Consider the following 26,481-nt stretch of genomic DNA (forward strand, 5'->3'; position numbering starts at 1 on the left):
TGACAAAAGGTCTGACCTATAGGTTGCCTATAGGACACATCGCTGCCCGGGCCGACGGACCCTGTCAGCTGGAGCTCAGATGAGACCATCGGTTCCCTGTGACAAAGGTGTTGGTGGAACGGCAGCATTGACCACCACCATTCAGCGCTACATGTCGCTTGAACTTCGATACGGAGGACTTGCGGAGGACATGGATGCCGCTGCAGTCTGCGTTCCGCTCTGCGGCCGAACCTGCGGCATCTCATGATTGTTCTTATGACCTATTGACAGGCTTCCTTCCTTGATACACTCCAGGCCGTGTGTGGTTATCGCGACCTAAGCATAGGTCGATTCCTACGCTCTCCGTGTATATATTACCAACCCGTCGCGGGTCCGCTCGTTGAGTTCACTCCGTGTTCACCATGCCCGCTCCGACATACATAGCATCCTCATTGACCGAGCTTGTTGCCATCCGAGCTAGTGAGTACGACTTCCTCTCTTCACAAAAATAGTAAACATAACATTGTTGTAGGGGTCCAACCGAACGATGTTGCCATCTATACAGGCATTGACGAACCGGGGCCTCTACTCAGAGCACTCACGTACGTATCTCCTTGAGGTGTACAGCCGCGACCTAATCCCTTTCCGCCTTTGTCAGTTATTCACAGGTCCAGCGTGCAGTCGACAGATTGTGCGCACATTATTCGGGCCTTGGATTATTACCCCACCTGAGAAGGACGGGATTCCGCCTGAGCGTGTCATAGCCGTTCTAACGTCTTCGGCTGTTGATGAATCACTTCTGGAGATCGCATTGGCCAAGCTGGGGCTTGCGTCTCTTCTGCTTTCCGTCAACAACTCGGTCCCAGCGATCGCCCATCTGTGCAAGATTACTCAGTCGACGCATCTCATATATGGTTCGAAGTTCGTCTCTGAAGCGCACGAAGCACAGAAGATACTGGATGAGCAAGGCATCGAGATACAAATAATTCCAGACATGCGCTATCCCATCTGGGGCCGGGAGGCGTTGATGATGTGAAGATTGAACCATTCCCTGCTGTGCTCAAACCGCAGGACGAGAAGAAGAGGACATGCGTGATACTGCATTCGTCTGGATCAGTGAGTTCGGAGTGTATGGCCACCATCAACAGTCGACTGACGAAACTCTACCCACAGACCGGTTTCCCGAAGCCGGTATACATATCGCACTCCTCAATGATCGCCAATGTTGCCGGTTTCGTCAGCAAGCCTGGCTTCAGTGCCCTACCTGTGTATCATGGATTCGGGCATTACAGCGTGTAAGTATCTAAATGTGCGGGTATGACTGACGCTAATGGCGAACACCTCTAGGTTCCGCTGCTATTACCCAGGGGTTCCGTTTGTGCTGTATCCTGCGCATCTGCCCTTGACTTCGGCGAATCTTTGCAAGGTTATCAATGCTATCCCTATCCCTTGTCCACTGGGCTTCGCCGTGCCATATGTCATCAAGGCGAGTTGTTCGTCGAGAGTATCACAAACGGTGTATTTAGCATGATCACTAGCTGCTAGGAGAGACTGAAGAAGGTACCAGAGCTATGGCGAAGTTTGAAAGCGTCACATACGCTGGAGCTGCCGTTCCTGTGTGTTCCTCATCCTCGATCCTAAGCAGCCGCATAGTCTCATTCCGCATTAGGACGACCTTGGCGACCGTCTCACGGCTGCAGGCGTGAATTTGAAGGCGATATTTGGGTCCACAGAAGTCAGTATCTCTTACAGGATAGAGGGCCTTTTATGCTCACACGAAACACAGACCGGGTCTTTCCTCTCGTCTGATCGCAATTTCGCCGACGACAAAGCATGGAATTGGTTGCGAGTAGAGGGTCGAATCGCAGACTACCTCCTGATGGAGGATAGGGGCTCCGACACATACGAGTCGGTTGTGTTGGATGGCTGGCCTGCTAAGAACCAGTCTAACCGCCCCGATGGGTCATACGCCACGAAGGACCTCTTTGTGAAGCACGCCGAACACCCCAACTGGTACAAATACATCGGCAGACTGGACGACACCCTTGTGCAGGTGCTCGGAGAGAAAACGAATCCAGGTCAGTGCTCGTCTCCGACTAGTGCGTGATGATTGATCGCTGACACTCGCCTACAGTCCCTATCGAGCTCGCCATCCAAGGGAACAGTCCATATGTAGAACAATGTATTGTCTTCGGTGCAGGAAGGCCACAGATTGGTTGCCTTCTACTACCGTCGGACTTCGCCAAGGGCCTCTACAAGGATCGTGATGCCTACATGGAGAAGGTTTGGCCAGTCATTGAGGACGCCAACGCACAAGCCCCGACGCATTCACGAATTCTGCCAGAGATGGTGTATATCCTCGAGTACGTGGGGCCCGACCCTTCTGTGTCCTACCCGCTATTGATTCTACTCTACTGCAGGTACGGCACGCCGATTCCCCAGGCTACCAAACTGTCTATCCTTAGACCCGCGTGTTACGCGAAATTCAAGAGATCATAGGTATGGATCTCCCTCGAAATCCCTCTCCGTGTCTTCGTTGACCTACTGTAGATGGCGTGTATGATCGCTTCGAGAATGGTTCCAGCGCAAACAAGATAGACTTGTCACAATCAGAGCTAGAGGACTTCATCTTCAACGCGACCACTCAGACGTTGGGAGCAACCAAGGCAGCGAAGCTCACCAAGACATCGACCTTTTCGCCTTTGGCGTCGATTCATTGCAAGCCACTCGGATACGGAACATTTGTCAGAAGGAGCTAGAGCTAAACGAACAAACGCTGGGACAGAATGGTATGTGAGAAAGTTGATCACGGGTGCGTCGACTCAGTGGCCATTTTGACAGTGGTGTACGAGAACCCGTCAGTGGAGAAGTAAGCGAACGCATTTGCACAGGGTACAAGAAGGCTCGTGCTCATGTTCCCTAGGTTGGCCGCATTCATCACAGCACTGCGTTCTGGGGCCGGGAGGGATAAGTCGGTCGCAGAGGACCACGCTGCGATGTGGACCATGGTCGACAAGTGGGCATCGAAATTCGTCCAATGGGAGGCCCCGGAGCAGACTTCGCAGCGCATGAATTCTGCATCTCAATTGTCGTGCGTACACCGATTGTCTTGTATTCGATTACACGTTGACTGGCGTACATTAGGTGCTTACCGGAGCTACGGGATCGCTCGGCGCACATATCCTCCATCAGCTTGTCTCTTTCCCTTCAGTCGAACGTGTCGTCTGCCTGTCTCGCGCCAAGACCAACGAAGACTCTGTAACTCGATTGCAGGAATCGTTGAAGTCGCGCCGACTACAACTGTCGGGCGAGCAGTGGAAGAAGGTTGAATCGTTCGCAGCGGACGTCAATGAAGATCACTTGGGACTGTCGTCGGGAGCTTATGAGCACATAGTGTCTCAAGCGACTGCTGTGATCCATGTTCGTCATTTCACTCCAAGAGATGGGTCGCATCGCTTACTAGCACGCGCTCACAGAACGCATGGCCTGTCAACTTCAACATGAACCTCGACTCATACGATGCGCACATCGGAGGAGTTTTGAATCTCATCAACCTTTGTCTTCGGTCGCCGAAGACACAATCGCCATCGTTCTACTTCAGCTCGTCTATTGCCGCTGTGACGGGGAGTACTGATCCTGTGTGCAACGAGGATTTCCCGACGTCTGCTGCGACAGCGCTGCCGACCGGCTATGGTCGAAGCAAATGGGTGGTCGAGAAGCTGTCCGAGAAGGCTGCTCGCGCTACGCCTCTGCATGTAGGTATCCTGCGCATCGGGCAGGTTGTCGGCGATACCAAAAGGTACGCTATCAACCCCAACTGAGAGTCGAGTATGTATTGATCATGATGCCTGTAGTGGTGTCTGGAACGAGACCGAGTCCTGGCCGCTGATGTTCAAGGCCACGGAGAGTACACGCGCGCTGCCTACCTTCCAGCAGGTTAGTAGAAGTCCTTACTAGGTCTTCGTGTCTCGGAACTTGATGTCTCTTGTAGAATCCACAGTGGCTTCCCGTCAACATCGCTGGCCGTGCCATTGCCGAGATTGCCACTCGCTTTGAGCCACCCAAGGCCGCAGTCTACCACATTGTGAATCCGACTGTGACCAGTGGATGGGATACGATTATCGCAGGGCTCAAGAAGGCGGGCATTGAGTTCGACGTGGTCAGCCGCTCGGAGTGGCTGGATCGTTTGGCGAAGTCGGATCCCGACGGCGAGCGTAACCCTGCAATCAAACTTCTGGTGAGTCGTCCGAATGCTGACAGGCAACTAAGATTGACGCTCTCGCAGCCATACTATCGCACTCGATTCGGGAAACCAACTGAGAGCATTCCCATGCAATTCCGCGTCGACACAACATGCAGCATCGCACCCACCCTCGCCACTTCGCCTGCCATATCGCAGGATCTTGTCGAGAAATGGGTACAACACTGGCGGGAGGTTGGCTTCCTAGGACAGAGCTGAGAGATGCTGCTGTACTATAGCTACTAGAGAACATGCATGTCAATCACTGCTTACCTCTCTACTATGCTGCTGGAAGTAGGCCGCGTGGTAGACATATTAACTTGATGCATTCCGATTGTCAACAAGCCCTTGCTAAAGAACTGCTTGTCATGAATTAATGCCCGCGGAACGAGGCACTGGGTCGAAGGCATCTTGTCGCGCAACTGCGCCCTGCACCGGCGGCGCACCGCATGTGTGTACCGCAGCCATGACGTTCGCACACCAGGCCCTCATGCCTTCCATCCACCCACACGTACATATATGTAGCAAAAATACCGGAATGAACACGGCCGGTTCGCATATTCCATCATTGGATGAATGGAGTAGAATTGAATGAAGCCAGCCAGTTTGGCCGAAGTCTAACTTGGACAGGTCGCGAGTAGCGGACCGCTGCTATCCGTGGCAAGCCGCAGCGCCCGCGCGATCGTGAGTTGTAACGCGCACCGAGCCCGAGTCGCGTTCCTCATCTAGCGACGACGACCTCCTCTGTTCTACGCTTCCGACTCTGTACACAATATCTGTAGCGAGCAGGGCCTCGCCGTGCACGCTCACCTGATCGCCCACGCACCAATACCTCGCCGCAACCACTCCTTGTCCGCGTTGCATCGTGCTAGGTAGTACATCTTGACGAGGGAGGACTGGTCTCATCGCATCATGGTCAGTAGACTGGAGAACTATGTGTTGCTCTATCTTCATCCTACTCTCGAACAGGCACCATCCAAGAAAGCTGGCAAGAAGGTGGCTGCAACGCCCAAGAAGGGTGGTCCCGCCAAGGTAGCTAAGGTATGCCTGCGCACTACCCTTGTGTATCATGAGGCGGTCCAAACCAGATGTTCATAGGCGGACTGGAAAGAGGGTTTCAAGAAGAAACAAGTCGGAGTGTCTGATATGACCCTGTTGACCACTATCACAAACGAGGCGATCAATGAGAACCTGCAGAAACGGTGGACCAACGGCGAGATTTACACCTATATCGGCTCCGTTCTGATCTCTGTGAATCCGTTCAAGGGTGCGTGGCATAGTGATAGTTACTGGCTGTGCAGCTGACGCAGCCCACATAGACCTCGGCATCTACACGGATGAGGTCTTGCAACGGTATAAGGGCAAGAACAGGCTTGAGGTCCCTCCGCATGTGTTCGGCATCGCCGAATCCGCGTACTACAACATGAACGCATACCACGAGAACCAGTGTGTCATCATTTCAGGCGAGTCTGGTGCGGGCAAGACAGAGGCAGCGAAGCGTATCATGCAATACATCGCCGCTGTGTCTGGTGGCCAGGATAGCAGTATCCAGGAGATCAAGGACATGGTGTTGGCTACGAATCCTCTTTTGGAGAGCTTCGGATGTGCGAAGACGTTGAGGAATAACAACTCCAGTCGTCATGTGCGTGAGCCCTTGCCTAGAGGTTCTAGCCCCTGAATGTTTCGCAGGGCAAATACCTCGAAATCATGTTCAACGACCATGGAGAACCAATAGGTGCTCAGATCACGAACTATCTTCTCGAGAAGGGCCGTGTGGTTGGACAGGTCGGGGACGAGCGGAACTTCCATATATTCTATCAGTTCACCAAAGGCGCGTCGCTGCGCAGCGAGGTCAGTTTCAATTGGCTCAGCAAATACAATGTATTGAGCCCCAGCTAGAGGCGTACGGCTTGCAAGGTCCGGAGGCATATGCATACACGAGCCTAAGCAACTGCTTGGAAGTTCAGGGTATCGACGATGTTGAAGACTTCGGCGAGACGATCGTAAGCGACTCTCACATAGCCTCCAGCACGTTGCTGACCGCTCCCGCAGAAAGCCATGCAGGTGATCGGGTTGAGTGACTACGAACAGTCGGAGATCTTGCGTATGCTCGCAGCTATCCTCTGGCTCGGCAACGTCCAGTTCCAGGAGAACGACGACGGAAACTCAGCGATCGCTGACGCTGGCGTGACTGACTTCGTTGCGTACCTCCTGGAGGTGGATGCGGCTCTCGTACAGAAGGTCATGACGATCAAGGTTATGGAGACACAAAGAGGTGGCAGGAGGGGCTCCATTTACGACGTACCTTTGAATCCCTCGCAAGCCACTTCTGGCCGGGATGCTCTATCAAAGGCCATCTACAACAATTTGTTTGAGTGGATCGTGTCAAGAATCAACGCATCAATGAAGCCACGGAGCACGACCACTCAGCTCATCGGCATCCTGGTATGCGCTCGGTCCCCTCTATGCAACTAGTCCGCTGAGCTATCGTGGCCAGGATATCTTCGGTTTTGAGATCTTCGAGGTACGCGTCATGTAGTGGGTGCGGGGGGCTAATATCTGATACGGCCGGCTGCAGGACAACTCGTTCGAGCAGCTCTGCATCAACTACGTCAATGAGAAGCTGCAGCAGATCTTCATCGAGCTGACGCTCAAGACGGAACAAGAGGAGTACGTCCGCGAACAGATCAAGTGGACTCCGATCAAGTACTTCAACAACAAGATCGTGTGCGACCTCATCGAGGAGAAGCGCCCCCCAGGTATTTTCGCTGCGCTGAACGACGCCTGTGCCACAGCACATGCCGACCCGACCGCTGCTGACAACAGTTTCATACAACGAACGGCTTCCCTCGCAAGCAACCCGCACTTCGATGCGCGTGGTGCGCAGTTTTTGGTGAAGCACTATGCTGGAGATGTCATGTACAACGTGGCCGGTATGACGGACAAGAACAAGGACTTGCTTGTGAAGGACTTGCTGGACCTCGTTGGTAGCAGTAGCAACCAATTCTTGCAGGGTCTCTTCCCAGATCGGCCAGATCCAAACAGCAAGAAGAGGCCTCCTACTGCGGGTGACAGGATCAAGGTCAGCGTCGTGTCGTCTGTAGTGTGCGGTAATTGACATCCTCGATAGGCATCCGCTGGTGCGCTCGTCGAGAACCTCATGCGTGCTCAGCCTTCGTACATCCGTACGATCAAGCCGAATCAGAACCGCAGTGCAACGGAATACGACACGAAGGCGGTCTTGCATCAGGTGAAATATCTCGGTCTGCAGGAGAACATCCGCGTGCGGAGAGCAGGCTTCGCGTACCGGAATACCTTCGAGAAGATGGTGGAGCGGTTCTACTTGCTTTCGCCTGCTACCTCGTACGCGGGAGAGTATACGTGGCACGGAGATGCGAAATCGGGCTGCGAGCGTATTCTCACTGATACAGGCATTGCGAAAGAGGAGTGGCAGATGGGCGTAACGAAAGCCTTCATCAAGAATCCAGAGACGGTGTGTGCAGAGTCGTTCGGGACATTACAGACGGACACCACTTACACGAGTGTCGGTAGCTCTTTGCTCTGGAAACTATGCGCGATCGCTACTGGCACAATATGGCTGGCCGTATCCAGCGTGCATGGCGGAACTACATGCGCTACAGACACGAGTGCGCGCGGCGCATCCAGCGCTTCTGGAAGAATAATAAGGAGGCCATCGAGTACGCAAAAACCCGAGACTACGGTCACCAGATCTTGGCGGGCAGGAAGGAACGCAGGCGTTTCAGTCTCCTGAGCTACCGGCGGTTCATGGGTGACTACCTCTATGTCAATGACAAGACTCCGCTTGGCGAGGAACTGGCCAATGCATGCGGCATCGGGAGTATGTCTTCGTCGTTCATGTCGTTTCCATAGGGAAACTCACGAGTCCGTAGATGACAAGGTGGCGTTCAGCTCAAAATGTGAAATCTTGGTCTCCAAGACTGGTCGCTCTAGTAAACCGAGCCCCCGTTTTCTTGTCCTGGTATGCCAAATATATCAGTTGTTCGATGAGTATGACGCTAACTGTTGCTTTGCAGACGCAGAAGGCAGTACATATTGTCATCCTCACAAGCAAAGATGGACAGACGAATTACGCGTTGGATCGCAAAGTTCCTCTGGTGACCATCAAGGCTGTTTCGATGTCTACATTGCGGGATGACTGGCTGGCAAGTGTACTCAGTACACACTGCATATCATACAACTGATTCCCCATCCAGGCGCTGAATCTTGGCCCTACCGAGGAGGGGATCCCCTTATCAGCTGTGTCTTCAAGACTGAGTTCTGCACGCACATGTTGCAACTAACGTCGGGCAGTATCAGCATAACAATCAATCCGATGTAGGTATTCGACTACCTTGCTATCGCACTTTCTGACAAATTTTCCAGCTTCGAGTACAATAAGAAGAAAGAGAAGAAGGCGCAGGTCAAGTTCATTAAGGACGAGACCGTCCAGAGAGATGATGTGTACAAGAGTCATACTGTGCATGTGCCGTCTGGTGAACCGCCTGGCAGTCTCTCTCGTCCTCCCGCGAAACGTAAAGCTGGTGTCGTACGACCCATCACTCAAGGCAAGCTCTTGCGGAAAGGCGGGCCGTCAGATGTGAGCCACCGTTTAGCCATGCATCCTGAATTCTGACGGTCACTTATGTATGAAACCCACAGAAACCAGCAGCATCACGACCGAAGCCTGCAGCACAGCCGCTACCGGGCAGGTCAACACCAGCCGCAGCTGTCAAGCCGAGCATCCCGTCCGCTGTATCCAGCGTACCAGCCGCACCTCCTCCTCCACCTGCTCGACATGCCGCGCCGCCACCGCCACCTCCCGAACCCGACGTGGACTTGTACCGTGCCAAGTTCGCGTTCGAGGGCCAGCCAGGCGAGATGTCGCTGAAGAAGGACGACCTCGTCGAGTTGGCCGAGAAGGACGACAACGGGTGGTGGCTCGTGAAGAAGGACGGCGCCGAAGGCTGGGCACCAAGCAACTACCTCGAGCTTGTCCCACCAAAGCCCAAGGCTGCGCCCGCACCTCCGCCTCCACCCGCTGGCCGTCGTCTTCCCCCAGCAGCACCGGCTGCCCCTGCCGCCCCAGCAGCACCCGCCGCCCCCAAGGTTTACGCGAAGCCAATCGTCGCCGACCCCTCCGCGAAGCCCATGGCAGTCTTCCCGGGTATGATGCCTGCAAACGGGTCCACTGCACCATGGAAGAAGACCGCATCGACGGGGACGAACGGCTCTTCGAATGACACGACGCCGACGAGTTCGCGCCCCGTCAGCTCCCTCGCGTCCAAGGCGCCGCCGCCCGCGCCGAAGCCAAAGCCGGGCCCACCTCCGCTCGCGGCGAAGCCTGGTGCGCCCCCCAAGGTGGGCGGGAAGCCTCCGGTACCGACCGCGTCGAGGCCTGCGGCGGCGCCGAAGCCGTCGGCGGGAGGTGTCGCGAAGCCGTCGGCGCCCGCTGGTCAGCTGGATCTGGCTGCTGTGGTGAGTGATGCTTATATTTCTGTTTAGGAATCCGTGGTATGACCTGGCATTCGTAGATGGCGAAGCGTGCGCAGAGACTGGGTGGCGAGTGAAGGATGGTGATGGCTTGGGATGTGCGAAGAGGATGAAGTCGCTCGGTGCGGACGATATCGTAGGAACTAAGGATTTGTACATCTACATACAACACTTGTGATAGGTGATAGAATGTCGAGAAGTGTGGCGTCCGTGACAGTACTAGTTGGTGGTCCTCTTCGCGCATACATCCGAGTCGAGGAGATGAACAGCGAAGCTGTGGTTGATTGTGGGGATGGCTCTACATTTCATTTGATTGGACGTGGCCCTACTTTCTTTGACAACAAGATGCAGGGCCTTGAGTAGACGTCTATGTGCGATCAGGCGAGAGCGGCCGAAAAAACCGCAGCGGCTTGACGGGGCGAGGGTGCTGTTCGAGATCACCCTTGAGTTGTGCAAAGAGAAAAAGAGGAGACAGGTTCCTGGGCCTCTCTCCAGCGTACTCAACACTCATCGACATCCCCACGTCACCTTCGTCGAGCCGCCATATCCGACATGCCTACCCATAGCTTTCCGGCCATTCTATGGCAGACAAGTGAGAGCGCCAAGTGATGGGGCATCAAATTGAAGTTCAGTGGAGCATACATACGAGTACAGCGCGGGAGCAAGGCCAGCGGCATAGGCTGCGCGATGGACAGTCTCGGAGTACCGTGTGCAGAACTTGACAATGATCGGTGTTCGCTGTGGCCCGTCGAAATGGGCACGGAAGACCCGTGTCTCCTCGATGCATTAGTCGTATACGAATCGGTGCTCACCGTCGTTGCCTTCGTAGAAGTCGCGGAAGGGGTATTGGGCTAACGGCCCACGCTCGGTAGCGAGCGTTAGATATCGATCGCATAGAGAACGGGTGGCGACACGGAGGGCCGCTAACACGCGTGCTCCAACTTGATCTAGTCCTGAGTTTGTGGAATGCGCATGAAGCGGGATGCAAGCGAGGTGCTCGACGTTCGGCTCGGCACCATACGCGGCTGCGGCAACAGCGAGATACGGTCCTTACCTTGGAAGTCAATGGATGAATGAACGCGAACTGGTAAACACTCACCAAATTGCAGGACCAGGATTGCGGGAAAGTTGGACCTCATTGCATCGTCGTCAGAGAGACCTTCCGGACTTCCTGTTATCCAAGGACGCATGTATTCAAGCCAGTAGTAGATGGCTTCCAGGTAGGGGTCTGCTGAATTTCCGCCGACCTCGCACTTGATTACTTGGATGTAACACGGTATTTGGTTCCCTCTGAGCCGAACACACAAGGTACTGTCGCCGCGGTAATTGTATATGGTGCCCTCCTAAGATCGTCCGGGAGGATTTTACCGCTCGTGAGGGCACACGTGAATGCGTCTTCCCGCTCGCGTTCATCCTCGTATAGCTCGGCACCTATCTGACGGAGAGACTGAAAACACCGCATGTCTTCAGTGGTTGGTTGGATGGTGGCTATGTTGTAACGAAGTTCCGCGAGCGTTTTGTCCAACAAAGACGGTGGTGTCGAGAGCTCATATGGGCGACCGCAGTTAAGCCTGCGTTCCTTGTCCTGCTGCGTGCCATAGAATGAAGAAGGATTGGCTGCAGCGGAAGGTGACTTTGATGGATTGTGTTCGAACCATTTGCGGCGCTGTGCGATCAATGGAGGAGGATGTAACGTGCCCTCTCGCATGGCCATGGAGGCTACCCGTAAGTCGAATAGTTAGTGGAATCAGCTTACCTGCAGGAGAAAGTAGACCATATCACGCACCAGGCCTTCGCGGTACTCGAGCAATGACAACATCGCCGTTTGAGGCCTCGAGCTGGTTCTCTGGGGATAGTTTCCCTCTAGAAAAGTCATAATCGCGGATACGAGCTACCACTCGGTCATCCTCAGATAACCCAGAGTCTCCGTGACCAGACAACTGCCAGCCGCTTTTCCACAACTCGAGGTCGTGCGCGTCGAAATGCGCGAGGCGATTCTGCGCCTCCTCCTTGATCTTCTCTTTCAACTAGTAGACAAGAAGAATGTCAGGAGACACCTCCAAACCGAAGTGGCCACCCAAGGGGTTTTGTGCATGGTCGACGAGGATACACCATGATGCCGCCAGGCATGGTGGTGGTTGACAAGAGCAGTTTCCCAGAGGTCTACGGCTCGCATGCGTTCAAGCCTGTTGAAGTCTGCAGGTTCAAGCCCGCGCGGAAGCCGACGCTGGGCCCGCCTCTCTGAGTCCGCCTCCGAAGATGGGCGAGAAGCAGGCGGCGCATGCGTCGAGAGTCGAGACACTCTTTGTAACTCAGGCATTTGTAGATGGCGAAACGGCACGCAGAGACTGGGTAGCAAGCGAAGACGACTCTCGGAATGCCTGGGGAGGTGCGAAGACGACGAGGTGTCGCTCAATGCGGACGACGCCCACACAATACAACCAACAGTTGTGACAAGCAGAGCGTCTGAAAGAACGAATGAGAGTTTGCGTCCGCAATCAGCAGTCCTCTTCGCGCATATAGTGAAACAGTATCGTTCGGAGAGATAGTTGTACATTGCAATTAGTGAAACGTAGCGCTACAGAGCACTGATTTGACAACAAGATGCGGGACCATGGATAGACGTCTATGTAGGAGAGCATGCAGGGGTCGTGAAATCGTGACGGACATGACGTTCTCGGGACTTCTATCAGCAGTTAACGTTCAGAGTGGAAAGCGAAGGTACTTGTTCGTATCACACGCGCATTCACTGAGCCTTCACTTTCTCGCCCGCAACACGTTGAAGGCACGGTACACCGAACTTCGATCGGATCCCGAAGTTACGGTGGTCTTCCTTGATGCACAGCGTCCTGTAGAACAACGTGCGTCAGTCCGTGGAGAATCAGAGACGCACCAAGGAAAGCATATCAGTATCAATGATCTGCCCCCTTGTCCGCAGAGACCTACATATCTGGTTACGACGATGAGCCGTCAGATATGCGTGATAGAATGCGGAGAGGCTTACATGTGTTTCCGACGAGCATTAGATACGTGCCGGTAGCCTATGCGCGGGTGAGCGCGTTAGCGTCGGCCAGCGGGGGTATCAGCTTAGTGCGACACGCTACTGACCGTCAGGATGTGCCACCACGAGTGGCCTGTGCGCGTTGCGTCGGAGCTATCAGTCAACCGCAGGCAATATGGGCACAGCAGACTTGGGCGGGCGCACCTTCCAAAACGAACGCGGCCGGCCAGCCCAAGACGTGCTTCCAGCGGGTGATCGTGTCACAGAAGATGTTGTCTAGGTTCCAGATGAAGAAGCCGAGCGCGAAGGTGGCGGCGCCGCTCCAGAAGAGGCGCGCGACGGTCGCCTTGGCGGGCGGCGGGACGCGCTTTGCGATGTTGGGGTTGCGCAGGAGGTAGACGGTGCGAACGGACGTGATGGCGAGCAGCCCTGCGAACACGACTTGGTGGTAAACCGGGTTCCGGTTAATGAAGCTGTGGGAGCGCGGACGTCAGTGGGCGCGCCTGAGGCTATACATAGCACACGACCGGGGAGACACACTAGGACCAGGTAAACAGCACGTTGAAGGTGGTAACGCCGATAAGGAGTGGGATGATGGGGGAGTCACGAAGATCGTAACCGCGCGTGGTGTCGAAGAGGACGGCACAACAGTAGGACGCGACGTAGATCATGGGAAGCTCGTCCGCGAGCTGGGCCTCAAACAGAAGGGTGGCATGGAAGATCATGCTCCCCACACCGACGAGAGCAAAGCCCTACAGGATCGTCCAGTCAGCGTACGGTCGCAGACGCGTCAGACGCACTCACCGCCTGGCCGATGAAGTACCGCGGCGGCAGAGACTGTGCGTACGCCTGGTACAGGCCCCAGAGGGCTAGGCCGACCGTACATAGGTTTGAGAAAGTGTTGGTAGCTTCCGCGATGTAATTGGAGAACTGGTAGTTCGCCTGGATGGTCGTCGGCGATGAGCTCGGGCCGGGGATCGTCGGATAGTATTACATCGCTCACCTCGCACCAGTCGAGGGTAGCGGTGACGGGGCCCCAGAAATGCAGCGGATTAACGTGGGCGAAGGTGCTGTTCGAGAGCACGCTTGATACACTCATGGTGGTGAGAAAGAGAAGGGGAAGAGGAGGGAGGCATACCCGGCTCACCCATCTCACTCCCGTCCTTGAACTCCCGTCCGAGCCGCTATGTCCGAATATCTATAGCTCGTCTTTGTGTCAGCGGGTGATAGCTAACAGCGAAAGCGCCAATTAATGCGGCCCTATAGCTCAGTGGTTTAGAGCATACGATTGCAGTGGGGTAACTATCGTGTGGTCCCGTGTTCGAATCACGGTGGGGCCTTTTTTTGTTCACGGTCATATGCCGAGCGGTGTGCTTACTCGCCGTCGAGTCTCGACACCATCCTGCTCCTTCTTCGACCACGACCTCCATGCGACGAGCAACATCCTCTCTCCTCCGGAGCAGCTTGCGACGACAACGACGAGCGTATTCCGTCGTTTCTACCGATGCCAATCCGCCTGTGAAGATCACTGCCCTCCCAAACAAAATCCGTGTCGCAACAGAGTCGACACCTGGGCATTTCTCGGCAGTAGGCCTCTATGTCGACGCAGGGTCTCGCTATGAGACACCGTCAACGTCGGGCGTGAGCCATTTCCTGGACAGGATGGCCTTCAAGGTGAATTACGCGCTGCAGTACCTAGACCGACATCCTAATAACATACACAGACCACCAGCTCCCGGTCGGACGAGGAGATGGCGCAAGCCATTGACAAACTTGGTGGTCAGATCCTGTGCTCGTCTTCGCGCGAGTCCATCATGTACCAGTCGTCGCACTTCCACGCGGCGACGCCTCTTGCAATGTCTCTCATTGCGGACACGGCGCTGCAGTCGTCCTTCCTCCCCGAAGAGATTGTCGCACAACGAGAGGCCGCTCGCTACGAGATCAGGGAGGTGAGTGCAAAGCCAGAGATGATACTCCCGGAGATTCTCCACGAGGTCGCGTACGACGGCAAGACACTGGGGAACCCGCTGCTCTGTCCCGAGCACCGAATCGACCTCATTGACCAGCCGACCCTGAACGGGTTCATGAAGCAGTGGTACCGTCCGGAGCGTATGGTCATTGCAGGCGCGGGCATGCCGCACGAGGAACTGGTCGAGCTCGCTGACAAGTACTTTTCGTCATTAACCGCCTCACCCTCACCATCTACATCCTCCTCACGGTCGTCTGCACAACAAGTACCCTCGCAGCTTCTGCACTCCTCTTCGACACCCACACCATTCAAGTCGCTCACCCGCGCAGCATCCTCATATCTCTACCCCACGTCTGGCGTTGATGCCGCACTAAGTCCGGAGTCGTCCGCTGCGACGTACACCGGCGGCTCGCACTTCATCCACAACCCGTCGTCCGAGTTCAACCACGTGTACCTCGCGTTCGAGGGCGTGGGCATCCACGACGACGACGTCTATACGCTGGCGACGATGCAGGTGCTGCTCGGCGGCGGGGGCAGCTTCTCCGCGGGCGGCCCGGGCAAGGGCATGTACTCGCGCCTGTACACGCACATCCTGAACCACTACCCGCAGATCGACCACTGCGCGTCGTTCCACCACATCTACACGGACTCGTCGCTGTTCGGGCTGTTCGCGTCGTTCGTGCCCGCGGCGGGGCGCCACTCTGCGGGGAATACGCCCTCGCAGATCTTCCCGCACCTCGTGCACCAGCTCTCGCTGCTGCTGTACACGCCCATCAGCGAGACGGAGCTCCAGCGCGCGAAGAACCAGCTGCAGAGCAGCCTCATGATGGCGCTTGAGAGCCGTGCCGTCGAGGTGGAGGACCTCGGCCGCCAGGTGCTCGTGCACAACCGCAAGGTGCCCGTCAGCGAGATGTGCGCGAAGATCGACGCGGTGAGCGCGAAGTCGTTGCGCAGGGTCGCGCAGAGGATCTTCAGCCCGGAGCAGGCGAAGCGCGCTACGGTTGTCACCATGGGTCGGGAGGATCTTCCGGACAGGGATGCGACGCTGAGGAAGTATGGCGTCGGAGGCGCGGTTTGAGGGAGGGGTCGTGCATTGTATCATGTTATCAGTACAACAGTCAACTAATACACCGCACATATCACGCGTACAATATGCACAGCAGAGAACATGACACGGCAATAAGGAAACATAAGTTACGCGAGGTAGGACCTTCATGGGGTGTGCTTGTAGGCTACGGTTTGACCTTCTGGATTCTTGTGCTCTGCGTGGTGTTGAAGTAGACCGCGGCGTCGATGTCGGGCGCCATCCATGCAGTCTTGTGCGACGGCATCAAATTCGAAATCTACGACTCCCGTCAACGTCGATGCTTCCACAGACAATGTGAATATACTTACGAGGTACCTCTCGCCCACTTCAAAGTGGCCGGGCTTGCCGCCCTCAGTCTGCACACATTTGAGAATGTCCCAGATGTGTACCTGCCCCTGGCGCAGAGGCTCCCGTTTCTCCCAGCGCGCATCCTTGACCACGATCACCCGGAAGCTCCGCGACTCGCGCGGCGGGTAGTCGGCCTATCGTCTTTCAGTCATTCCGGAGGCCCTTCGGCGAACATCCGAACGTACCTCTAGTTCTTTACCGATCTCTTCAGAAAGGTTCTCCGTCGTCTTCGTGATCTCGTGACGAGCGTGGAACGCAAGCCATCCCGCACGGTCGGTCGTCATCTCTCTCTTCACCTGAGCAAAGGTGGTTGGTTCATCCACGAGGTTGAGCCATTGATCCTCAGCATCAGCTGATACTAACTGGGGGTCAGTAGAGAGCATGGAGCTGCATACACGAGGAACGCACAATGCTCATTCGCATCGGTGGGCTGCCAACGCGTGCCAGCACGCGCCTCGAACGTCTCTAACCAGACCTGCCATCGGTGAATCTTGACATCGTACTCGTCACGGATCTTCTGTGCCGCTGCTTCTCGTTGAGCCTTCGACACCATATGGTAAGATCGAACCCGCCATGTAGGGACTGAGATACATTACCGTCCATCTGTCCTGAGCTTGAGTCTCTTCTTTCTCATTATGGATACCGAGACATTCCTTCTTGCCGTCTTGCGCGGTAGTGAACTCCATATATGCGATAGGATATACCTGCGAAGAGTAGTCTACATCAGCGCAATGGCCTCCGCAACTAAAAGGAACTCTGCTGACCCTCTCGACCGTAACATCAAGCAACGTTACCAGCCCGCCGTCAGCAGTCAATCTATCCAGCGTGGCGACCATAGGGTTGCGCACAAAACCGAGTTTGGCGTGCCATGGAGCCAAGTGGCAGGAGTTGCCGCATATTTGCAGGTTCATCTGTGTATATGCCTCGAGCGGCTCTGCAGGCTCTCTGCCTTCTTTGTGCATCAGCTGCCAACCAGGTCAGCATGTAACCAGGCGCGCCGAGCCGATGGAACACGTACCCGTGCATTCTGAATGGCAAGCTTCCGTCCAGGACGAATATGGCCCCTGTTGATGGCACGCTCGATCGGGTCGTCTACTGCGACGCGAATGCGATACCATCCATCCGTCATCTCGACGTCGGCCCAGCGATCGCTGGTGCTGCCGTCTTCATCCCTAGGACCGTCGTGCCATGTGATGCTCGTCACACACAGAACCATGGGACAAGTTGCCGGCGCGTCGTGCGTTGTGATGAGCCGCAAAGGCGGTCTCGAGGCCGAGTTGAGCTCGCGCTCATACCTTTGGGTGTGTGTAAGTGACTCTGCGGAACGCCGAAAGGCTTGAACAGTACCGGTACAGCAACTGGTTGATGACCTCCTGCCAACACCATCGCCGAGTAGCGGGGTCGGCCTCGAGCTGGGGCTGCAGGCTGACCATTCCGGCCAGCTTCCAGAGGATCAGTGACCAGTGATTGTTTACCCATTCCCGTGTTGCAAGATCGCAACCAGCGTCATGCAGGTCCTCCAGAGCAGCGTCGGCGCCGAGCATGGAAGAATCTCCTGTTTGGTACGATGGAATGTGAGAGGATCGAGAATGGAACCTGTAGAACAGCGCGTTCTCCGGAGTTATTGCTTGAGGCTGTCGTAGTTGCTGTATTGATAGTGAATAGGTAATTCGCTCAGGCCACGGAAGTTGGCACGTACTCTCCAACCATATCAGACAACTCGACTTCATCGTAGGTTTGCGGTCGTAGACCACTTGATTGAAGGGTTTGTCTACCACTGGGCTTTGCTACACGTGGGAGTTAGTACTGTAATTATGCGGTAACATGGAGACTGACCCAAATTAAAGAAGGTTGTCTTCCCCGTGGCTTTATTGTTATTATAAGCCGGCCTAGGACTCCCGATGACGGTAACGCTAGCTCTCTGGGACGCATCCAGTGTCTTCTGCTCGAGCTCGACACGACCAGATTCTCCAGGCTTCATGCCAGGCTTGAAAGGGGTGACAAACTTCGGTTTCCCTGCGGCGGACTTGAAGCCTAGTCTGCGGGGCGTCAACCCTAAGCTCTTGCCGGGCGTCGTAGTCCTTGGCATCAACGGCGTGAACGACGTCAAGGACGACGTCCCAGGACGGGTCGGCGTCGCGAATGCTGGTGGTAGCTTTGAAGTCGATGCTGCGGCGTTTGGGTTCAGGGGTGAGTTTACATACGATGTTCCTGCGGTGGTCTTGGGCGTAGCTGTAGGACGTACGAGCAAAGGCGACTTGAAGGCCTTGTTCTTGCCTAGCCCAGGAAGTTTACCCATTGAGCCACCCGCCCGACTAAAGCCTGCCCTCGAGGGAGTTGGACTATCCGGTACGCTAGCCGCAGGCGCGAATGAATTCTCCATTGCACGCAACGCAGGTCTTTCGAAGTCGATCCTCCCCAGCGCGCCACCACCTTCCGGGAGCTCAGGGATCGACGGGTCCACAGTGAAGTCCGTGTCCATTTCTGCCTCCCATGCCTTCAATTTAGCGGCCGCGCGAGCGAGTGCGTCGGCAGACGGCTTCGCCCAGTCCTGTACTGTGGTTCCATTCTCTATACTGTGCACATAGTTGATAGCAGAGCTGAATCCCGAGATGGTCGGGGATTCAGTATTGATTTGGGACATGGGTGGGCCGCGCTCGTTCTCAAAGAGAATGCGACTTGACGTAAAGGCAGGGAGAGCGGTCAACGCCGGGTCTAGTGGGGCGATTGCATCGTTGACGGGAGGCGCGGACTTGACAGCTCTCGCAGACTGGAAACCGGTCGCTGCACCCTCTGGGATTTTGGCAGAGAACCAATCTGAATAGTCTTGATCTGCCGGTGCATCCGGCGACGATGTCGGCAGAGTATCGACTTGATGTTCGAACGAGCTATTTGCGAGGTTTGCAGCGGAAGTGAAGCCAAACCCGTGAGATTTCGTGGGTGTATGCGTCGTTTGTACGACGTCTGCGTCATCAGCATGGTCAACGGTGTTTGCCACCGCCACGCGCGCAGCTGATACAAAGCCAGAGAATGTCGGGATAACAGTGGTATCTGCGCCGTCGGCTTGTGGCCGTTCGTTCGGAGGTAGCGGAGCAAACATTTCTGGACGAGGTGAGCCGAAGGGGCATTCGGGATAGAGAACCTACCCACCATCGAAGCTACTCTGTCTTTCCAGAGATATACGCTTCTTCCGGCCCTGCCCATCCCACTCATCCGAGTTGTCCGCTGTCGCTTTGCTTCTGCGCCGCTTGAGCTCTGAGGTCTCGGGAGGATCGGGCGATCGGAGGCGTAGAGGGCGCTGGCTAGATTCATATTCATCGAAAGCCTCGATCTCTTTTTGGCTCATGTTGACTTGCTCGTCGTAAGTAGGAGATGAAAGTCTGTGACGCGTCTCGACAGGCGAGGGTGAGCGTGAATCTGTTACGCACTGATCAGTACGAGAGAAAGCACAAGAGCGACGACGTACATGTTCCGTCCATGATATTTCTTGTACTTGTCTTGACCTCCTAGAAATCTTATGCTACAAACACATCAGAGACCGTAAGCCAAAGTCTGGAGTGGCGGTGGTCTTCAGAAAGGCGTGGCTCCGTAAGTAGGCGCCAGGAAACGCGACGCGTTGAATACACGTGACTGACGCGACGATCACATGAGGAGAATGCGTCTCCTCCGACCACTCGCTGGGGACAAGACGCGTTGCTCGTCGCGCGAACATGTTACGGACATTCTACGACTTATGATAAATGTTCCCACGGTGTTCAGTCGCCGAACACTCGAGGATCATTGACAGTGACTGCCCCGTGTTCGAAGTCCCAAGCATTGCAACAGCATTATCATTGTCTGGACGATCAACATGAGGCGTGTTCATGGTGTGTTCCATAAGAGTGCATAGACCAAACACTATGCATGATCCTCATCTGTAAGCCACATGTTCTGTGTCTGTACATGCCGAGTGTACACCGTCGTGATATGAAGCGAACATTGCAAGCACATGATAACTGTTCTTGCAATGTTCCGAGTATGACCACCGTGCATGTCTGGAGGTCAAACATGGTCACAACATTGTAAAAACATTGGTTCTTAATCATGTTCTTTCAATGATCACACATGTCCTTGGAATGTTAACTCCCCAAATCTTCAAAATGTCCGGTGCATGAACATGAGAACACAATGCTTCATGGTCATGGTACGTCGGCACAATGTTGTGCATACAAACATTGTGGTTGGTTTACACATGTCCTAATCGAGGTCACGCTATAAACATACCCTGTGACAGTACAATGTTTGCTCTCTTTTTTTTCGTGGTCTTTTTTTTTCGTTACTTCCATTTTTTTTTTTTTTTTTTTTTCTCGTTTGTGACTGCATCCGCCCCCCTCCCCCCCCCCCCCCCTCTTCCCTACATCCACCCCTCCGTGTGCACTCACCGCCCCTACTCGCTACCGACATGTGGTCGTCGGTACGATGCAGTACGCACTGGTGGACGCCCCCACCACCGTCGACAGGGGTGGGGTGCGTCCACACGGATGGGTACGAGACCAGTCCGTCCGCGCTCGCTTGACTCAAAGGCCAAGCCTCTCTGCGACATACGGTACCTCAGCGCAGAAGAAGACCGCATCGCCCTTCGTTCTGCACTCCGGCGTGCCAGCTTCGTGAGGATGGATATCCTTTGCGGGACGTCCGTGTTCCGGACATCTCGAGCGATGCGGCGCTCAGGGACAGGATATCGATAAGTGCTCAGTGCTCAGATACTATGTACCACTACCCAAGCAGCATTATATCTCCTAACGAGGACGATGAGCACCCTGACATTGTAGACGATGAGATGCGCGTGTATGACTTTCGCAAACTGCGCATCGTGGGTGCGAGCGTGTTTCCCAATTCGCTGCCTGTTCATCTGCAGACCGTCGTCTACGCTGTCGCGAAGAAATGTGTTGATCTTATGCTCATTGTTCAAGGTCTTGCGAGATAAGCGGGGCCCAACTGAGGTGATCCTGCGTAGTACGGCTGATGCAATGATAATCATGGCTTATATATCCTACTGTAGTCCCACTGCTGTCTTGCGTTGGCTTTGCGTCCGATCCTGCCATGCACGATAGTCGCTTGTCTTGATGATCTGACAGTATTCGACTGAGCAGATGCGTCGTGCAACTTCGCGCAACACGGACTCACGTCACATATGCTTCTCAGTCAGACAATTGAGCTCAGCATGTCAATCAATACATTGTACCGTTCTTGCATCAGAAGATCCTCTCAGCCGAGAAGAAACGACTTGTATAAATTTACTCTGTGAGAGCGTGTCTTGTCCCCGCATACTGTACCTACGCGATGTCCATCCGAGCTACGCAGCGCGATGATCACGACACCGCGTCCCGACATCCGCGCGCACGACCGCCACATTGCCGCCACATAAGCCTGACTCATTGGGTCTCTGAGACTTGCGCGGCGCTCGGACGACACTCTCACCTATTCAGCCAGCGGCAGCCTGGGGCTCTCCTAGACCCATGAGTTCGAGTGCAGTCCCAGTCAAGGGCCGCCCACTCAGCACGGCGGAGGGATTCCTCTGTGGCGGCGCGGCGGCATGCGTGGCGGTATGTGACGAGGGATGGACCCGGTGGGACTGACCAGTGATCTGGACGAGTCTAGGTCACATTCTCCAACCCGCCAGAAGTGGCAAAGACGCGGCTACAGCTGCAGGGCGAGCTAGCGAAGGATGGTGGCGTGAAGGTGTACAAGCACACTCTGGACGTCTTGCAAAAGACGTGGAAGCACGAGGGGATCAGGGGAATCCAGAGAGGTCTCGGTCCTGCTGTGAGCGCGTCACCATCTCCCTCGCTCTTTGTGACTGACTTCAACGAGAGTATCTGTATCAAGTGAGTGCGAAGCCATGCTTTGATGGACTCCTTGTCATATTCCGCAGATCCTCCTTAACGGGTCTCGTCTCGGTGCGCGAGTTTGCTACGTTGCAAGTGTTGTTAGCTCACGGACATGCAGGATTTTACGAGCCGATTCGACAAAATGTCAACAAGCTACTCGGCTTCTCGCCAACAGAACAGCGGCCATATACCTCAATATTTGCTGGTGCCGCGAGTGGGGCGATTGGTGGTATGTGATTCGTGTGCGCTTGCATGAGGGGACGGTATGATGAAGGGGCGTTAGCATCCATGGGCAATCCTCTGTTCTTGATCAAGGCGCGGTTGCAGGTGAGTTCATGGCACGGCACGCCAGATACACGCTGAACGCATGCAATAAAGGCATATTCACCCGCTCTGCCTGTCGGTACACAACACTACTACAAAAGCGCATGGGATGCGTTCACCACGATCTTCCGGAGAGAGGGTCTGCGAGGCCTCGTCCGCGGTGTCGATGCTGCCATTCTACGCACGGCGATGGGCTCGTCCGTAAGTCCCAAAGTACAGTTAGCCGCCTCTATTGTCTGAGCTATTGAGACCAGGTTCAATTGCCTTCTTACAACTGGACCAAGAACCAGCTTGTCTCGAACGGCATTCTCCCCGCTGACAGTGTTTGGACGTACCTGGCGAGTAGTTCAGTGTCAGGCATGTGTGTGGTAAGGCGCTGTGATCGTTTGTCTCTTGGTCATTCAAGTTAACCACTTTAACAGCTCACAGCAATGCAACCAGCTGACACCGTAAGCTGCCGTCTGCCGCAATCACCACCACAGTGACTGACCTGGTTCTCGTAGGCGTTGACTCGTGTATACAACCAACCGACACGACAACTTCCGAACGGCAGGTTCGTCGGCACGCTGTACAAAAACCCTATAGATTGTCTATGGAAGACGCTCAAGGCCGAGGGTCCGCTAGGGTGGTACAAAGGTAGTTGTTACGTTCAGCATGTGCTGTTGCAATAGTAGCTGATTGTCTGTTCAGGGTCTACGGCACACTTCTTCCGTATAGCACCGCATACGTATGTCCTAAGGTTGCTGCTGTTCAGATATGCACGGGGGCTGAGACTATTCGCAGGATCATCACGCTTACTGCGAACGACGTCATTTTGGGGCTGTACAAGAAGTTCCGCGACAGGAACCTCGACTAACTTCTGTACTGTGGGGTTTCTTGCATACATTACGCACCCTGCCCACAGCACATGCGGGTTTTCATACATCCAACTAATGCCTGTATCTCCGCTGCCGTCAGTATTCACAAGTAGATGTTCTGGCCGTTTACGTGCGGTCTCCGCATCGTGACACAGTATTTGCTCGTCCACTGCGGGGCACGCCGGTCCTCTGACGTTCTGCACGAATAATTGGCTAACTTTGCGGCTGTAACAAGGGCGAACCTCGGATAAACGGACCCTCCTCGAGGGTGTCTTCGACGCGGTGCGTATGTATCGGTCCTTGAGCGCGAGAAGCACAGGTCAACTGATCCATATTCTGTCCTCGATCCTACACATGAAGGTCTGCTCGATCATAAATACTCAGGCAACGCGGACCGAATGGTCAGCGTATGTCGATGCTTGAATACAGATGGTCACGATGGCGTCCGGTATTTACGGACGCATCCCCGTGTTGCTGGGGACAGTGGAAACCTCGGTGCTCCGCGACTGTGAACGGCGATGGACTCAGCGCGTATCCTTTCGCTCGGATTGGCGCATATAAGTGAAGGAGGACGCCGGTAAGCGTTCTCGCTGCTCGTTCGGCATGGCGAAGACGCGGTTCCTTCTCGAGCTCCTGGTTCTGGGGAGCCTGGTGGTGGCACAGAATACCTCAGTCTCGTCCTATCCTGATACCGACGTCGTCATCGTATCCAACAATGACTTGAACCCGTCTAACCCAGATCGCGCCAGCGCACTCTTCCTGACGAACTCGTTTACGTGTGCAGAGGCATATGCAGCTTGCGCGCAATTGCAGGAGACCTTGCTTCCCTCGCCGAATAGCACGGGTCTCAACGCGCAGAACCTGTCGGTGGCCCTCACGTCGGAAAGGCATGGCGCTGCACTCGATACCTCGCAGCAGATCTGGATTGCGGCGGAAGGTGAGCACGGATACGGATGAGGTAGCCTTTGTATCGCTGATGAAGTCATGGACCACCTAGAACCGAGCAGTTGCTCAGTCTTCACCCCGAGCTATGATTCCACAGATGACTACCCGGGTTCTTCTACGCTTTCAACTGCCGACCTCAGCGCACGTCTGCCCGTGCTCTGCACGAACTCCGCACCCCTCACGCGTTCGAATATCACCGCGGACACGTCGCGCCAGATCCAGCTCTCCACCCCTGCAGCGGGTACCCTAGTCGGCTACCGCGACAAGTTCAGCTTCCGGTTCCTGGGTATCAAGTACGCAGAGCCACCGACTGGGGAAGCGAGGTTCCAGCCTCCGACGCCGGTGCAGGCGTCCCCGTACACGGTGCGCTCGGCGCTCGAGTATGGCCCCACATGCGCCCAGGTGCGTATGCAAGTTGTTATCCAAAGTCGATCGGCCTGAGCCATGGACGTAGCCTCCTGATGCCGACAATGGCCATGAATGGTACGATGCCGAGGATTGTCTGCAAGTCAATGTATTCTCGCCGGTTGTCAACTCTGGGACGAACTCAGTGCAGACTGCGCCCAAGCTGCCCGTCATGTTCTTCAGTGCGTCTCTTTCAGTGGTGTAGTGAAGCTCACCAGTCAAGCGTAGCTCCTTTGCAGTTCATGGCGGTGGTCTGAACACAGGTGATAGTGGTCCGATCCCCTTCAACGAGACGTCGAGTGGTTATGTCGGCCCGTCGACCTCGAACATCTTCGACGGTACCAACCTGGTGTCCTATGGAGGCGTCGTCCTTGTCACGGTCAACTACCGCTTGACTGCATTCGGATGGTTCAACGCCTCGAACGCGGCACTGAGGGACACGCTCTTGGCGTTGCAGTGGGTGCAAGATAACATCGAGGCTTTCGGTGGAGACGTGAGTCTTGCTGTTTTAGACGTCTGAGTGCGAGCTGAGCGCATTCGAGTAGCCCACGCATGTGCTGATCTTCGGTGAATCAGCGGGAGGAGGAATGACGAGGTACCTGCTCGGGACCAACCCAGCCTACACCGAGGGTCTGTTCAGTGAGTGTGCCAACCTCACAATGGAACGTTGTTCTGATTCGCTATTCGAACAGGCGCTGCCATTCTGGAGTCTGACTGGCCCACTAGCAACCAGTTCTACTCACCCGCTAGGTCCCTCGAGCTGTCTCTAACGCTTGCCAAAGCTCTCGGGTGCGCGGACAACTCGTCCACCGAGTTCAACGAGACCATGGCGGTTTGCGTCCGTGCTCTTCCCACTATGGACATCGTCGCGACCTCGTACGACCTGAACCTCTCATGGGAGATCATTGTCGATGGTGACCTCGTCCTCACGGATATCGCGAGTAGTATCAAGGATGGAAACTACGCGCGCGTCCCAACCATCTGGGCCACGAACGAATGCGAATATTGCTTCTTCATCCCTGACTCGATACCCACGAACGCCTCACCATCTGCCTTCCCGGACAACCTCGACATATGGTTCAATAGCACACAGGTGCAGAAGATCCTCGACGCCCCGCCGGACCTATACCCGTACGCGACTGCACCGTCAGGGGGCGACCTAGACGGCACGGTCCTGCAGCTCGCACAGCTCATAACCGACTGGTACCTGCACTGCCCCATGCTCTACCTCTCATCCCTCGCAGATAACACCACGAACCCGGGGAACAACTACAAAGTGATGTTCGCCGTCGGCCTCGGGTCCACCATCACTGCGAATCCGAGGACATGCCCCGGGCAGGTGTGCCACGCGGACGAGCTCTACTGGGTGTTCGCCACGGCGGAGACGGACAACCTGTACCAGCCCTTGACGCCGAGCGAGCTTGCAACGACGCAGGAAGTCATCAAGCGGTGGACGTCCCTCGCGTGGACTGGCAACCCGAACTATGAAGGCGCGGTGGTCGAGTGGCCGCCGTACACGGGCGACAACGAGGTCATCATAAACGCTACCGCGACAGAAACGATCGAACCGTACCGAGTCGCTCAGTGCGACTTCATCGAGAACCAGCTTGGGTTGGTTTTCGGACAGTCATGAAAGCCGAGTTTCCTTGCCTGGACATTAAGTTATTGTAGGGCAATGTAAATGGCTGGCACTGAACATATCAACGACGCTCACGAAGTATCGAATTTGCTGGCTTCCAATTCATCCACTACCGTTATGCTTTGAGCGCTGGCACGGAATGCTCTTCCGCTGCGTTATGGCTCAACGTCCGCGTCAACTATGGCTTGATGCCAACGGCTTTATATCTCGCTACTTGCTAGTGGAGGCGTTACAAGCATATTCTTGATGCGCACAGTGAGAATCCAGTATATACCTGCATTATTTGGTGCTGGAGGAGGCGGCGGG

General features: G+C 55.2%; 7 protein-coding genes and 1 non-coding gene across 8 annotated transcripts; 6 read left to right on the forward strand and 2 right to left on the reverse strand.

Annotated features, from left to right (window-relative positions):
- Positions 1-395: 395 nt before the first annotated feature.
- Positions 396-4,578, forward strand: B0H18DRAFT_1014535 (L-aminoadipate-semialdehyde dehydrogenase). The gene is made up of 21 exons (XM_048029154.1): positions 396-459; positions 512-581; positions 638-659; positions 716-900; positions 972-1,095; positions 1,153-1,274; positions 1,327-1,465; positions 1,518-1,595; positions 1,649-1,714; positions 1,766-2,057; positions 2,114-2,342; positions 2,400-2,452; positions 2,530-2,629; positions 2,650-2,768; positions 2,821-2,848; positions 2,903-3,074; positions 3,124-3,399; positions 3,456-3,778; positions 3,834-3,915; positions 3,971-4,216; positions 4,265-4,578. Exons 1-21 carry the CDS (start codon positions 402-404, stop codon positions 4,436-4,438), a joined length of 2,958 nt encoding a protein of 985 aa, XP_047892107.1. The 5' UTR covers positions 396-401; the 3' UTR covers positions 4,439-4,578.
- Positions 4,579-4,897: 319 nt separating this feature from the next.
- On the forward strand, positions 4,898-9,957 carry B0H18DRAFT_1014539 (P-loop containing nucleoside triphosphate hydrolase protein). Its single transcript, XM_048029155.1, has 17 exons — positions 4,898-5,134; positions 5,189-5,260; positions 5,318-5,486; positions 5,539-5,861; positions 5,909-6,070; positions 6,109-6,222; positions 6,272-6,664; positions 6,717-6,743; positions 6,798-7,301; positions 7,350-7,712; positions 7,772-8,078; positions 8,131-8,219; positions 8,275-8,407; positions 8,479-8,575; positions 8,624-8,837; positions 8,900-9,715; positions 9,772-9,957. Exons 1-17 carry the CDS (start codon positions 5,132-5,134, stop codon positions 9,805-9,807), a joined length of 3,822 nt encoding a protein of 1,273 aa, XP_047892108.1. The 5' UTR covers positions 4,898-5,131; the 3' UTR covers positions 9,808-9,957.
- A 2,286-nt stretch (positions 9,958-12,243) lies between these two features.
- On the reverse strand, positions 12,244-13,859 carry B0H18DRAFT_1014550 (alkaline phytoceramidase). The gene is made up of 7 exons (XM_048029156.1): positions 13,735-13,859; positions 13,536-13,673; positions 13,272-13,483; positions 12,936-13,204; positions 12,839-12,864; positions 12,731-12,771; positions 12,244-12,579 (listed from the first exon to the last, which is right to left on the reverse strand). Exons 1-7 carry the CDS (start codon positions 13,828-13,830, stop codon positions 12,477-12,479), a joined length of 885 nt encoding a protein of 294 aa, XP_047892109.1. The 5' UTR covers positions 13,831-13,859; the 3' UTR covers positions 12,244-12,476.
- Positions 13,860-13,987: 128 nt separating this feature from the next.
- On the forward strand, positions 13,988-14,071 carry B0H18DRAFT_t114. The gene has a single exon. It is a non-coding gene; the product is annotated as a tRNA-Cys (tRNA).
- On the forward strand, positions 14,068-15,852 carry B0H18DRAFT_1014554 (LuxS/MPP-like metallohydrolase). Its single transcript, XM_048029157.1, has 2 exons — positions 14,068-14,405; positions 14,456-15,852. The coding sequence occupies exons 1-2, from the start codon at positions 14,160-14,162 to the stop codon at positions 15,776-15,778; spliced, it is 1,569 nt and encodes a 522-aa protein (XP_047892110.1). The 5' UTR covers positions 14,068-14,159; the 3' UTR covers positions 15,779-15,852.
- B0H18DRAFT_1014556 (uncharacterized protein) lies at positions 15,853-19,709 on the reverse strand. Its single transcript, XM_048029158.1, has 12 exons — positions 19,602-19,709; positions 19,286-19,552; positions 17,972-19,237; positions 17,831-17,922; positions 17,483-17,769; positions 17,154-17,430; positions 16,900-17,100; positions 16,732-16,839; positions 16,544-16,676; positions 16,321-16,493; positions 16,096-16,269; positions 15,853-16,043 (listed from the first exon to the last, which is right to left on the reverse strand). The coding sequence occupies exons 1-12, from the start codon at positions 19,612-19,614 to the stop codon at positions 15,933-15,935; spliced, it is 3,102 nt and encodes a 1,033-aa protein (XP_047892111.1). The 5' UTR covers positions 19,615-19,709; the 3' UTR covers positions 15,853-15,932.
- A 1,843-nt stretch (positions 19,710-21,552) lies between these two features.
- B0H18DRAFT_1014558 (oxaloacetate carrier) lies at positions 21,553-23,311 on the forward strand. The gene is made up of 12 exons (XM_048029159.1): positions 21,553-21,720; positions 21,776-21,940; positions 21,991-22,002; positions 22,050-22,074; positions 22,124-22,234; positions 22,289-22,332; positions 22,384-22,530; positions 22,584-22,697; positions 22,752-22,778; positions 22,833-22,965; positions 23,020-23,056; positions 23,113-23,311. The coding sequence occupies exons 1-12, from the start codon at positions 21,634-21,636 to the stop codon at positions 23,183-23,185; spliced, it is 975 nt and encodes a 324-aa protein (XP_047892112.1). The 5' UTR covers positions 21,553-21,633; the 3' UTR covers positions 23,186-23,311.
- Positions 23,312-23,789: 478 nt separating this feature from the next.
- B0H18DRAFT_878489 (Alpha/Beta hydrolase protein) lies at positions 23,790-26,169 on the forward strand (the record flags this gene model as incomplete). Its single annotated transcript, XM_048040628.1, has 6 exons — positions 23,790-24,064; positions 24,191-24,533; positions 24,586-24,737; positions 24,765-25,029; positions 25,082-25,175; positions 25,229-26,169. The coding sequence occupies 6 exons, from the start codon at positions 23,790-23,792 to the stop codon at positions 26,167-26,169; spliced, it is 2,070 nt and encodes a 689-aa protein (XP_047892113.1).
- Positions 26,170-26,481: the final 312 nt, after the last annotated feature.

Source organism: Fomitopsis serialis (genome assembly GCF_022376445.1).
Source record: "Fomitopsis serialis strain Sig1Antser10 chromosome Unknown B0H18scaffold_45, whole genome shotgun sequence".
Classification (NCBI taxonomy): domain Eukaryota; kingdom Fungi; phylum Basidiomycota; class Agaricomycetes; order Polyporales; family Fomitopsidaceae; genus Fomitopsis; species Fomitopsis serialis.